The 14,591-nt window shown below is 46.3% G+C and overlaps 1 protein-coding gene across 1 annotated transcript in view; it reads right to left on the minus strand.

Annotated features, from left to right (window-relative positions):
- P4HTM (prolyl 4-hydroxylase, transmembrane) overlaps window positions 1-14,591 on the minus strand; it is a 34,761-nt gene that overhangs the window by 6,450 nt on the left and 13,720 nt on the right. Inside the window, exons 3-5 of the mRNA XM_075574504.1 lie at window positions 14,146-14,336; window positions 12,671-12,767; window positions 4,038-4,200 (exon numbers count right to left, since the gene is read on the minus strand). Of these exons, the coding sequence (XP_075430619.1) occupies window positions 4,038-4,200; window positions 12,671-12,767; window positions 14,146-14,336 (451 nt within the window). The remainder of the gene's footprint in view (window positions 1-4,037; window positions 4,201-12,670; window positions 12,768-14,145; window positions 14,337-14,591) is intronic.

Consider the following 14,591-nt stretch of genomic DNA (forward strand, 5'->3'; position numbering starts at 1 on the left):
GTGACAGCTTACACTATAGAGGGAATGAGGGCCCTGCTTGTGAGAGCTTACACTATAGAGGGAATGAGGGCCCTGCGCGTGAGAGCTTACACTAGAGAGGGGATGAGGGCCCTGCGTGTGACAGCTTACACTATAGAGGGAATGAGGGCCCTGCTCGTGAGAGCTTACACTATAGAGGGAATGAGGGCCCTGCGTGTGACAGCTTACACTATAGAGGGGATGAGGGCCCTGCGCGTGAGAGCTTACACTATAGAGGGGATGAGGGCCCCGCTCGTGAGAGCTTACACTATAGAGGGGATGAGGGCCCTGCGTGTGAGAGCTTACACTATAGAGGGAATGAGGGCCCTGCGCGTGAGAGCTTACACTATAGAGGGAATGAGGGCCCTGCGCGTGAGAACTTACACTATAGAGGGAATGAGGGCCCTGCGTGTGATAGCTTACACTATAGAGGGAATGAGGGCCCTGCGCGTGAGAGCTTACACTATAGAGAGAATGAGGGCCCTGCGTGTGACAGCTTACACTATAGAGGGGATGAGGGCCCTGCGCGTGAGAGCTTACACTATAGAGGGAATGAGGGCCCTGCTCGTGAGAGCTTACACTATAGAGGGGATGAGGGCCCCGCTCGTGAGAGCTTACACTATAGAGGGAATGAGGGCCCTGCTTGTGAGAGCTTACACTATAGAGGGGATGAGGGCCCCGCTCGTGAGAGCTTACACTATAGAGGGAATGAGGGCCCTGCGTGTGACAGCTTACACTATAGAGGGGATGAGGGCCCCGCTCGTGAGAGCTTACACTATAGAGGGACTGAGGGCCCTGCGCGTGAGAGCTTACACTATAGAGGGGATGAGGGCCCTGCGCGTGAGAGCTTACACTATAGAGGGAATGAGGGCCCTGCGCGTGAGAGCTTACACTATAGAGGGGATGAGGGCCCCGCTCGTGAGAGCTTACACAATAGAGGGAATGAGGGCCCTGCGCGTGAGAGCTTACACTATAGAGGGACTGAGGGCCCCGCGCGTGAGAGCTTACACTATAGAGGGGATGAGGGCCCTGCGCGTGAGAGCTTACACTATAGAGGGAATGAGGGCCCTGCTCGTGAGAGCTCACACTATAGAGGGAATGAGGGCCCTGCGCGTGACAGCTTACACTATAGAGGGAATGAGGGCCCTGCTCGTGAGAGCTTACACTATAGAGGGGATGAGGGCCCTGCGTGTGACAGCTTACACTATAGAGGGAATGAGGGCCCTGCGTGTGAGAGCTTACACTATAGAGGGAATGAGGGCCCTGCTCGTGAGAGCTTACACTATAGAGGGGATGAGGGCCCTGCGTGTGAGAGCTTACACTATAGAGGGAATGAGGGCCCTGCTCGGGAGAGCTTACACTATAGAGGGGATGAGGGCCCTGCGTGTGAGAGCTTACACTATAGAGGGAATGAGGGCCCTGCGTGTGACAGCTTACACTATAGAGGGAATGAGGGCCCTGCTTGTGAGAGCTTACACTATAGAGGGAATGAGGGCCCTGCGCGTGAGAGCTTACACTATAGAGGGGATGAGGGCCCTGCGTGTGACAGCTTACACTATAGAGGGAATGAGGGCCCTGCTCGTGAGAGCTTACACTATAGAGGGAAGAAGGGCCCTGCGTGTGACAGCTTACACTATAGAGGGGATGAGGGCCCTGCGCGTGAGAGCTTACACTATAGAGGGGATGAGGGCCCCGCTCGTGAGAGATTACACTATAGAGGGGATGAGGGCCCTGCGTGTGAGAGCTTACACTATAGAGGGAATGAGGGCCCTGCGCGTGAGAGCTTACACTATAGAGGGAATGAGGGCCCTGCTTGTGAGAGCTTACACTATAGAGGGAATGAGGGCCCTGCGCGTGAGAGCTTACACTATAGAGGGAATGAGGGCCCTGCTTGTGAGAGCTTACACTATAGAGGGACTGAGGGCCCTGCGCGTGAGAGCTTACACTATAGAGGGAATGAGGGCCCCTCTCGTGAGAGCTTACACTATGGAGGGAATGAGGGCCCTGCGTGTGAGACCTTACACTATAGAGGGAATGAGGGCCCTGCTCGTGAGAGCTTACACTATAGAGGGAATGAGGGCCCTGCGTGTGAGAGCTTACACTATAGAGGGAATGAGGGCCCTGCGCGTGAGAGCTTACACTATAGAGGTAATGAGGGCCCTGCGTGTGAGAGCTTACACTATAGAGGGGATGAGGGCCCTGCGCGTGAGAGCTTACACTATATAGAGGGAATGAGGGCCCTGCTCGTGAGAGCTTACACTGTAGAGAGAATGAGGGACAATGTTGAAACAAGAAAGTAAAGTGGCTGCTCATTGTCGGATGAGTGTATCTCAGGTAGGCCCAGTCTGCCAGCTGAATCAATTAAGGTTTTTTTTTTGGGGGGGAGGGGGGGGGGATGTTATATAGGGTGGACATTCATCCAGTCACACAGCTGGTCCCAATGGGGGTGGAGGGGGTTGGATGTTGAGGTACACAAGATAGGCTTCCTTGAAAAGGCAAGTAATATCCATGCGAAGACAAGGTTAACAAAAATGATTCATCCTATTATTGATCAATGATTCACCATATAATTCTTATCTTATTAGAAATTTGGTAACAAAAAGGCTATTTGCTTCAGTATTTACAAAAGATAGTTATCTTGTAAAAACACCTACTTTCAATCCACACTTATCCAAAAGCCAAAAGGTCATTGTAAATGGCTTTAACTATTGTTTCATCATGTGGGGCAGGTAAATGTTACAAGATTAATTAGGTCTAATTAACTGAAAACAAACACTGGGGAAGAGATTTACAATTTCTGTTTACAATTTCTGATTCTGTTTGCAAATAATTACACTGACTTTACAATCAGACCCAAATCACCTATTTCCCCTTTTCTCTATCAACTCTGTACTTAACTGAGTAAATAAACCAACAGGGTGAATATCTTGTAAAGAAGCATAGAGCAGTCACTGAGGCTCACAGAAATGTTTTCCATCTAATCGAACAAAGGTTTTATATCTTTTAAAGATAACAGAGGCATGTTAAACTGCAAATACTGTCAGAGCAATATTACATTTTCCCTTGTCATGTGTTTAACTTGGGCTGTTCTATGGCAATAAGATATCCTTACCATTCAAGCATGTCACGTTTCTTGGTTTGAATACATAATGATTTTTTTTTTTAACCTTGCTGTTATGATAGGAAATCTGACCTAGAAGGATTGTGTGTGTGTGTGTGTGTATATATATATACGTATATGGCAGTGGGCCGGACATATCACAATAAAAAATTACCATTATTGGACAAAGATGGTAGTCAACTGGATTCCAAAGGATATCAAAAGACCAAGATTACCAAATGTTAGATGGGAGGATGAAATCAGAAAATGTGTTGGAACAACATGTAGGAGAGGCTGCAACCGCAGGACCTGGAAGAGCATTGGGGAGGCTTCATTCAGCAGGGGATTGACAAGGGCTGAAGATGATTATGATGTTTATTTTTAAAAATTGCAACAGTGGTGCTGACAAAATTAGTTTTTTTTTTTTTAGACGCAGTAATTAGGTACCATTTAATACATACAGTAAGGGTCACAACACTCCTCCAGCACCTCGTATTACATGAATATTCTGAATTTTACAGCAGGTGACAGATAGTGGAACTCAGATCTGAACATTGTGCATGAAAAGTAGATGAGGAAAGAGACACTGAAACTGAATAAAACCAACCAAAGAAAACGCATATTTCTGTAAAGTGAAATGGAACAATATGACCGTTGGTCACTGTATGAGACCATTCCCTCGTCCCTTTTGACCTGGTAATCCATGTATCATTCCTCAGCCATGAATAACAGGTCAGTGGCAATTTGTCAAGTGAAATAATATATTACAGTCATTTTCAACCAAACATGTGTTTTCACTTATCTCATATGTGACTGGTTATCCCTAAAACATGGTCAGGCTGGTGTGTCCCATGGGAGGGATGATAAACACTGGTATATAGAATGGCTCCCCGTTTTATATTACATATGTTATTCTTACCTTCGACGTATGGATCTGAGCATGTGATGTGCCCCCTCTCCTTGATAGAGCCAGGTGTGTTGACTGTTTCGTACCATATCACTCATTGTGATCTTTTGGCTTCCCATGTACTTATGAAAGTCTCGAAGGTTTAGTTTTTTGAATTCATCCAAACTCAGGACGCCTATGAACACAACAAAATACATATTAAAAAAATAAATAAAGCCGACATCACTGAAGTGGATTTCTTGCTGAAAGTTGCTTGGTCTTGTTACCTGAATGACACAAATATTTAGAGATAACAGTACACCATGGCATTCAATAGAAGTCAACAAAATTCCATAAAACTCTATACAATAAAGTTATGTTAAGTACGAAAAATACCTGAGTGCAGCTCAGGCCGTGAGAAAAATATATAAATATACTCATGAGCTTCTTTATCTAATGCAATTTACGTGAAAAAAACTCTCAAACCAAATGTGAATATATTGTTTGTTTTTTTGTAAATCAGGATTGTTTTAATGTATGCTTAAGATTTACAAAGTCAGATTGTGATGTTAGAAGTTGTTAGATGGTTAGAGGTTCAGATGTCTGTGTCAATGTGAGTGTATGTTGGCACATGCTTATGTCTTTACCAGAACCTGTACGAATGACAAGGTGAGTGTTTATTAATATGGGTTGAACAGAAATTGTTATTTGTATCATTGTCCCTGTGAGTATATAGGGTTCTCTCCCTCTATGTACACCCATTCGCACTTTAGAGTATTTTCGATATTAGTGAGATACTCCTTTTTAGGAAATGTGGGGTAAGTGCAGTGCTCGACAAATTTTGCCAGCTGGCGATTCGTCGCCCAAGCAGCGCATGTGGTTCTCCTACAATTCCCCTGCTCTGCCGGGGGGAAAAAATCCCCCTACCTGATTGGTCTGGCGCGCTGCCAGGACTTTTTGTTTGGCGTGCGGCCAGGCTCTGCGCCGTGAAGCCCACCCTTTCTTTTCAATGCTGCAAAGAGTAGGTAAGCAATGTCCCTTACCCTCCATGCCTCACCCCTGGTCTCCACTGCCCCGACCCCCCCCCCTACGGTCTCCCCCGACCCCCCACTGTCTCCCCTGAACCCTCACGGCCTCCCCTGGCCCCCCATGGTCTCCCCTGTACCCCCCACGGACCCCCACCCTGACCCCCTCTGCCCCCACGGCCTACCCTGGACCCCCCACACACCTCCCCTGACCCTCCCTGGCCACCCCCCAGCCCTCCCCTTGTAATATAGGGGAATATTTCTGATTCCTATTTGCCATATTGTGTATATTCTACATGCTTATAGGTTACATTTTCCACCAATTATGTCATACTCACCACTATATGCATGCAATGTCTTGTATATAATGTATACCCTGTTCACTTATGTAACTGTATTTGTAACCATTTATTATTTGTCTTAACACTATGCCCAGGACATACTTGAAAACGAGCGCTAACTCTCAATGTATTACTTCCTGGTAAAATATTTTATAAATAAATAAATATATGTGTGGCAGCTGCCATTCTTCAAGACACACCCCTGATGAAGTCAGCACCTGGTCTGATGAAACGCGTAGGGTTTTGGTCATTCAAATCGCCCATCAGCCGCCGAGGACTCCCTGCTAAGCATTCACTGTGGGACGGGAGACGGAGACCAGGGGAAATAGAAAGTTGCGGTTTGTTACATCTTGCAGTATGGAGTTGAAGCAAGGTATCCAGTGCTTGTGGAATCAGCTGTATATTCTAAAGGAGTGTGAAGTCTTTGTGTAGTTAAATTAAACTAATGGACTAGGGTTTGGCTGTGTGGTCATCCCTCCCTCCTCTCACCCTTCCCCCCCGCTTCATCGTGGCATAATTCACTCGTGAGTAATTCAACTGAAGGATTCATTTCCGGATCGGCAAAATTGCTTCTTCCTTGCGTTGAGGCACAGCCGACGGAGCTCCTGTTACCATCACTCACGAGCGGACACGGGTGAGATTATACCAAGCACTGTACATGTACCTACACTTTACCGAAACTCTTAATACCTCCGTATCTTTCCCTCTGGACTCATTCATGTGATTTACTATCACAGTATCATCTGTTTGATCTCCCCTCATTGAGTCAGTCCCCTGTCAATTGTGTGTCTGCCACTAGCAGGTTTCTCCTCCTCGTTGAGTATCAGCTTCTAATGGGTTAATTTCGTTTTTTAAGCATTATTATTATTTTTTATCTGTTATCTTGTTTTTATTTTTCTCATATTGATTATCCCAATAGGGGCAAATGACGCCACGTTGCCATGCCAACAGGACGCTACGACGTCACGTGGCAAGGAAGCTGCGCGCGCCGTGCGAGCAGTGTCAGGCCCCCCCGCCACCTTCCCAGCACTGAGTCCTCTGCGAGATGTCTGCAGCAGGCTCCTGCGCGGGCATCCGCAGCCCCTCGGTAGTGGTGCTGCAGGACCCCCCCACCTCTTTGATAAGTCTGTTTTTTTGTTTAATATGTATTGGAGAAGGGGGTTTGTTTAATATGTATTGGAGAAGGGGATTATTTTAATATGTATTGGAGAAGGGGATTTGTTTAATATGTATTGGAGAAGGGGATATGTTTAATATGTATTGGAGAAGGGGATTTGTTTAATATGTATTGGAGAAGGGGATATGTTTAATATGTATTGGAGAAGGGGATTATTTTAATATGTATTGGAGAAGGGGATTTGTTTAATATGCATTGGAGAAGGGGATTTGTTTAATATGCATTGGGGGGTGGGTGTATTTTGTTATGTATTGGGGGTGGTGGGGGTCTTTTTAGGTTTGCCCGGCACAGCGCGCATGTGCAGGACCCCTGAAGTAGGCCGCAACATCTTGATCAGCCGCCTGGACCACACAGAACTCTCTGCTGCACAGGTGGGCCCCTCCCTTCCCAATGAATACGGTCACCCACCCAGTCAGTCACACACTCAATTCTTATTAGGAATTTATTCTATTTTTTAAAAGTGGGGCGGGGCTAGGGGGCGAGTAGATTTTTGGGTGACTTGTCAAACACTGTATGTATATTATACACACACACACACACACACAGTTCAGCTCTGGAGAACCCCTTTTTCATTCCTATTTAAAAAATAAACCTGTCACTTGGACTGCTGCTTTAATAGGAAGCTGTACACACATTTCTAAGGATTACAATTTTATTTGTAACAATATAACAATATATTATCTCTGCAGCACCGACGTCTTCCTGAGTGAGCTCCTTCTCTATAGATTCTGGCAGCGGCTCCTCCCCCACCCAGCTCATACGGACCAGACGTGACTTTCTCTAGAGCTTGCTGCACCAGAGTAGGGTTACCAGATATCCAATTTTATCCACACATACTCATTTTAAGGGTCTGTGACATCGTCCGGGCCGATTTCTGACAAACAGGATGTTTTCGGCTGGGCACTCTCTCTCTTGCAGGCCCTGGTTAAGGTCGTCTTCAGGATGGACAGGGAGGGCAGGTGCCCTCCCCCCAGAGATCAGCTTCCTGTCTGTGAGATTGCTGGGGAGAAGGAAAAATCACTGAGGCGTAGGAAAGCGACTGTGTGTGTAAGGGGACTAGACTGTGCATGGGTGTTTGAATGGGGACTGTGTGTGAAGGAGGGAGTAGGGCTAGACTGTGTGTGGAGGAGGGAGTAGGGCTAGACTGTGTGTGGGGGAAGTTAGATGTACTCCAAAAAAAACACCCATTTGTTTGTGGGGGAAATTGTTGCTTTTAAGGAGAATATTCGGCCAATTCAACAGCCTTCTCAAAAATAAAATGCATGTAACCCTCCTTGCCCAGCTCCCTAAGGAGGTTACATCAGTGTAGTGGTGTAAAGTCCAACACAGCAATAATTTACCTTATCTCAGCGACTGTTGTGGCCGACGACAAGTAGGGCGCCAGAAGCTTTTGGGTGGTACAAGAGGACTTCTTTATTATAGGTTCATTTGCAGGAGAGCATCTTCATACAGTCACACAAGTCCATTTTCTCATACATCCCATGCCATTCTTCTTTATAGGCTTCTAGACAACACTCCTTACTTGACATGGGAATTACTCCTGTTCACATTCCTGCCTTTGATGAGTGTGTGCGTGGCTATTGACTTGATCCTGGCCGATTATAGACTCACGTGTCACTATCGTCCCCTGATGGGGAGCTGCCACTTCCTCAAAGATACTGGACACTGACTTTCCCTGTCTTTGGAACTGCCACCTCCACAGAGATATTTACTGAACATGGGGATCTGCTTGGCAGGCAGATCCCCATACATCCTGGGGCCTTCTCAGTGTTGACCTCTGTGGCATGTCTGCATTCCCTCTGTGTGACATGCATCTCTCTCTGGGCCATGCTAATGGATCCTGACTACATGGGTAACTGTCCCTGACTGAAACACAATAAAGGGGGGGCCTGACCTGTACTATACATGGGGAAGAACATGTCCTACCTCTACTCCCTGATGTCCCACCTCTCCTGCCATGCTGACTTCTGGCACTCCTGGAACATGACTTCCCAGAAGTCTCTCTGCCTTATATCCCCCCTATGACACAGCATCTTTGTCACTACTGGGCAGAGCTACTAGCATCACTTCTCTTATTAACCCCGGGCATTACTTCTAGTAAACCCAACAGAGGGGGGTTACATGCACATGTGGACTCCATCACTTGTTCCAACTGACCCTTGTAGATTAAACTGCACTCCCATCTCTCTGTGCCTCCATTGGTGATCAGAATGTTATTGATGCTGTTACAAGGAAACTCTCCTCCTTCGCTCCATGCTGACGAATGAATGATAACTCCTCCTGGCTGCAGCATTTATAGCTGACCAACACTCAGTGAGTGTATTATGATGTCCCAGTGAGCTCACGTGACCTCACAATGTTGTTGCCAGCAGCCTAGCTATCTAAAGGCAGACAGTATTTTGACCAATGAGTGATGACTTCAGGCAAATAGCAGCTGCTGCAACTTAGCCACACCCTCCAATTCTGATGTCACTGATGACGTCACAGTGTTCTGGCCACAATTTTCTGCTTAGTTGCATTCCTACCTTATGAATGAAAAAGAAATAGCTGTGTCAGTCCAGTTGTGATAGCTGTAGTCCTCAACAAATGTGGTCGCCCAGGGCGACTGCATTTTACCCCATGGCGAGGTGTTTCGGTGGCTTTTTCCTCATTCTCCGACTTAAAATGGCCACATGACGCCGCATTGCCATGCCAACGGGACGCTACGTGGCAAGGAGGCAGTGAGCGCCACACGAGCAGTGTCAGGCCCCCCCCCCCCCACCACTGAGTCCTCTGCGGGCCGTCTGCAGCCGGCTCCTACCTTTACAGCACCGCGTCCTCCACAGACCGCCTGCAGCACGCTCCTGCGTGGGCATCCGCAGCCCCCCCGTCCTACCTTTACAGCACGGCGTCCTCCACGGACCGCCTGCAGCACGCTCCTGCGTGGGCATCCGCAGCCCGTCGGTAGTGGTGTATTGAGGCGGTGGGGGTCTTTTTAAAATGTATTGGGGCGGTGGGGGTCTGTGTAAAATGTATTGGGTCGGTGGGGGTCTGTGTAAAATGTATTGGGTCGGTGGGGGTCTGTGTAAAATGTATTGGAGCGGTTTTTAATATGAATTGGCGTGGGCCTTTTTTAATATGAATTGGCAGGGGCCTTTTTTAATATGAATTGGCAGGGGCCTTTTTTAATATGTATTGGCATGGGGTTATATGTATTTAGGGGGGTGGGGTTTTTTGGTATGTATTTTGTGGGGGGGATTGAGTGAGAGTGTGGTAATTTACGGAAGGTGGGGGCGAGTGAGAGGAGAGGGGGGGAGTGAGGAAAACAGGGAGTTAGACGGAGGGGAGAGAAATACATGGGTAGAGGGTGGAAAATAGAGGGGCTCATGGTGTGAAATGGGGGGGGGGCTCGCAATACCACCGTGGGTACCGCCAGGGAGGGCCCTGGACGCAATTCTTGTCCTGGGTCCCCGGAAATATGTCTGCGGCCCTGCCTCACTCCATGGGATGCAGTGCTGTGCCTCACTCCATGGGATGCAGTGCTGTGCCTCACTCCATGGGATGCAGTGCTGTGCCTCACTCCATGGGATGCAGTGCTGTGCCTCACTCCATGGGATGCAGTGCTGTGCCTCACTCCATGGGATGCAGTGCTGTGCCTCACTCCATGGGATGCAGTGCTGTGCCTCACTCCATGGGATGCAGTGCTGTGCCTCACTCCATGGGATGCAGTGCTGTGCCTCACTCCATGGGATGCAGTGCTGTGCCTCACTCCATGGGATGCAGTGCTGTGCCTCACTCCATGGGATGCAGTGCTGTGCCTCACTCCATGGGATGCAGTGCCCACTGCAGATCCAAAGGGGGAGGCCTGACAACCTCCCACGGTCCCCCGCAACCCCGCACGATGAGAAGCCTGGAGCGCAATGGTTTGCCCGGTGCCTCGCGCTCGTGCAGGACCCCTGAAGTAAGCCGCAACATCTTCATCAGCCGCCTGGACCACACCGAACGCTCTGCTGCACAGGCGGGCCCCCTCTCCAATGAATACAGTCACGCGCCCAGTCAGTCGCCCGTCCAGTCAGTCAGTCACTCACACACTCAATTCTTATCATGAATTTATTCCATTTTTTAAAAGTGGGGTAGGGCTAGGTGGCGAGTAGATTTTTTTGGTTCGGCGAGTAGATTTTTGGGTGATTTGTCAAGCACTGCGTATGTGTATACAGGCATACCCCGCATTAACGTACGCAATGGGACCGGAGCATGTATGTAAAGTGAAAATGTACTTAAAGTGAAGCACGACCTTTTCCCCACTTATCGATGCATGTACTGTACTGCAATCATCATATACGTGCATAACTGATGTAAATAACGCATGTGTAACAGGCTCTATAGTCTCCCCGCTTGCGCACAGCTTCGGTACAGGTAGGGAGCCGGTATTGCTGTTCAGGACGTGCTGACAGGCGCATGCGCGAGCTGCCGTTTGCCTATTGAGCGAGATGTACTTACTCGCGAGTGTACTTAAAGTGAGTGTCTTTAAACCGGGGTATGCCTGTATATTGTTTCTGCAGGAACCATCTACATAACTAATTATGTGTATCTTTCCATTATTGTCATGTCATTGTAAAATGAACGGTTTTCATTTTTTAATGTTTGATTATTAAATAACAATAAATTACATTTGAATAATTGCTAGTGTGTGCTCCTATATTCTATTTTGGGCTACCTATTTTTGGTGGCTCTTTATATTTGCAAGCTATCAGTTCTGGAATAGGGACACCAATATGTTACAACAAATCTCTGTGCAGGATTCTTTTTGCCTTTTTAACTCTGCAAGTTCTACAAGAATAATACACTCCCAGACAAAAGGAGAAGTACAATGTACACCAGAGTAATAGCACAGGTGACACTTATTTCTAAGAAGTATAAAACAGTCAGAAAATAATTGTGTCAAAATTAAAACATATTGCTTTTGCTAGAGTTTGTAACGCAGTCATTTAGCTCCGTAAGGAAGGCGTTGTGGGTGTTGTTTTAATTCAAGCAGCATTTCCAGGCGACAGAAAACACTACCCACCCACACTAAAGTCACTGCTCATGGCTCTATGGTGGCATCCCGCAGTAAAAAGGTTATCTTGTGCGATGTGTGACATGATACTGCAGCAATAGTCACATTCTGTGTAATGTCACGTCCTCAATTAAAGAAAAACATTCCTTTAGATATGGCAAAGTGCCAAAGTTTAGCAGTGGGATTCACTGAAATCTCATTTTGCCTAGTGAAAATGCCCCAAATAATGTGATCACCTTATTTTGACAGAGCTAACTGATGTGATACTTAGTGGTGGTACATTAAAAGCGCTCTCCTCCTCCATTTTGATATTAGCGATGATATTCCACACAACCTGGCCCGTGTCTAGGAATACCTTACTTTTCAGCACGGTTTGCTTTGCTTATGCAATGATAGTTTACATGCATCATTTACACTTCCATTTCTCAAATTTGGTTTGTCTCCCTAATTTAAATTGGCTGCGAACTAATCACCCTTAATAAAGTTAATGCCTTGGGCAGCAGTGAGCTATGGGGGTCCCTGTTAAAGTTAAAGAATAGATGCACTCACGCATCCTAAACCCAATTACTAAGCACTGAGAAATCTTTCATATATGCAAGCTTAACTTAACCCTTTTGATGCCAGAGTTGCCAGCAACATTTTCGGCTCCACTTCGCTGATTTCCCGTCAGTGAAAGGGTTAGAATACAGTACCCATAGCTTATATACTGTGTATGAAGCGATGAGTGTATCTTTCTAACAGAACCAATGTTACAACAATAACATATGCACGATACAGTACTTAATACTGCATTGCAATTCTCAACCAAGCCCATTAAGCAAGGAAATGCTCAGAACGATGTACATGTGGTCCTCGGTACCCGTCATTGAATTTTTCGTGGAATGCAATACCAGATGCTCACGGCCGCGGATAAACATTGGATTCGCAATCCCATGGTGTCACTATCTGCCGTGGTTTGGCGGAAACGAATTCCGTCGGATGACCGAGGACCGCCTGTACTGGAGGCTACGAGCGCAGTCCGACACCCAGAATCTGTTACAGTCCCGGCAACAGGATTTCCTTTTGCAGTTATTTTCACTTTGCCTCACCGTTTCCGTCAGGATCAGCCCTAACCGCGGTGTACATCTCCCTGATATTCTCAGGAGTCATCCACCTGCCATTTCCTAGACGGGAGTGTGTTAGCACCTACAACAAAACAAAAGAAAGAAAAGGTAAAGCCGTTTGTGTTGTATCCGGTGCGAAAGCGTCTCGCTTCATAGAACAGAAATATTACAAGCAAAAATAAATATTTTGCAAAGTTTAGAGCCACAAATTCGCCTTACATGTTCTTAACTAGAGTTTTTTTTTTTTTACCCTGCTGCCTCAGGGGGGCTCAAGTCCCTCGTTTGTATAGTGCCATCCATGTACACAGTGCTTTACAGCCGGAATAAGGTGTGCCAAAATATTAGGAGACATAATGGGAATAAGTGTTACCGACATAAAAGTAAATATTAGGAAAGAGCTTGCAATTTAAGAGAGGAGAAGGGCAATATTTAAGGTCAGATATGATATTGCTGCTAACCCGTGTGTAATCACAAACATGTCAATGTACCAAGTCACGTGTACACCTGGTAATAGATAATTATAGAAATCAAAGACTTTTAATACAAAATATATAGAGTATATAGAAGGGCCATGGTCTAACGCATGTGACCACACAGCCTAACTCCAAGATACATAACTGTTGCTGGCTTGACATAAGCCAGTCCTCAAGGGCCACCAATAGGTCAGGTTTTCAGGATATCCCTGCTTCAGTACAAGTGGCTCAATCAGTGGCTCAGTCATAATGACTGAGCCACCTGTGCTGAAATAGTGATATCCTTAAAACCTGAACTGTTGGTGGCCCTTGAGGACTGGCGTTGGCCACCCCTGCCATAAGCAAAGTTATACCGTTTGGTATACCAGGAAGACAAACAAAGTTTACGGGTGAGATAGACACGTTGGCTTTCCCTGGCACAAAGAAACCGCTCAGCTTTCCATTCTAAGGAGTGCAGCAATGTGTGCATGTGTTTTCTGACATGTAGAACCCAAATGAAACTGCATTCCATGTGCAGCCTCATAACAAACTCACTCACTTTCACTAACTTTTCCAACGCTCAGAACAACATGGAGAAAAATGAATCCAATTTACAGTCACAAATATGTTCTTATTTTTACGCATAACAGTGTTTGAGAATAGAAATGTAAATACTTTGCTAATACAATGAACACAGTTAACATAAAGGTTAAAAAGATATTTATAGCAAACAATATGAATAGGCAATTTACAAAGAGCTTACATATTAGAGGCTTCTGAAATCTGCCAATATAAATTGCTTGGCTCGAGTAATACACGTTTCTATGTACAATGTCTACTGATTCAACCTCGGTTTGAGGGAAATATATTGATGACTTTCTGGCCACACAGTGGTAAAGAAAAGCTCTTCATATATCTGGCAGATTTCTCTCTCTCTTGAAACCTGCGTCTCCTCCTCGCAGTGGTTAGATTTTCCTTTCTCCGACCTCTCTGTCCCCTTTTACTTACTTCTTTTATCTGCAGCTGTCCGTCCTGGTTGTGGTCCAGTAGATTAAACATATCGGCCTGGCTGATCTCCAAGTCCTCCATGGCTTCTTTGTACCCCTCGACAGGCAAAATCTGACTGGTCTGCAGTCCTTTCAACTGGGCCAGGTGAATGAGCAGCTTGCACTCGTCTTCTGTGAGAAAATTGGGGATTTCTAGAGGAAATGCCAGAAAACAAACCGTTACAACTTGCATCCAGTGAAACTCTTTTCACTGATCAATGTGGTACCCGGCAATACATTCACAACAGATATTTCTCAATTTGTGTTACTAGTTTCTCTCCTAAGCTACAAAAGCAATCACTGTGCGAAGGCCACATAACTATTATTATTATTAATACATTTTATTTCATTATTGCTATAGGTGCAGTGGATTGTAGAAAGCAAGCAATCTCTTGCACAATACTTGGC

The sequence above is a fragment of the Ascaphus truei genome, chromosome 17 (assembly GCF_040206685.1).
Source record: "Ascaphus truei isolate aAscTru1 chromosome 17, aAscTru1.hap1, whole genome shotgun sequence".
Taxonomy (NCBI): domain Eukaryota; kingdom Metazoa; phylum Chordata; class Amphibia; order Anura; family Ascaphidae; genus Ascaphus; species Ascaphus truei.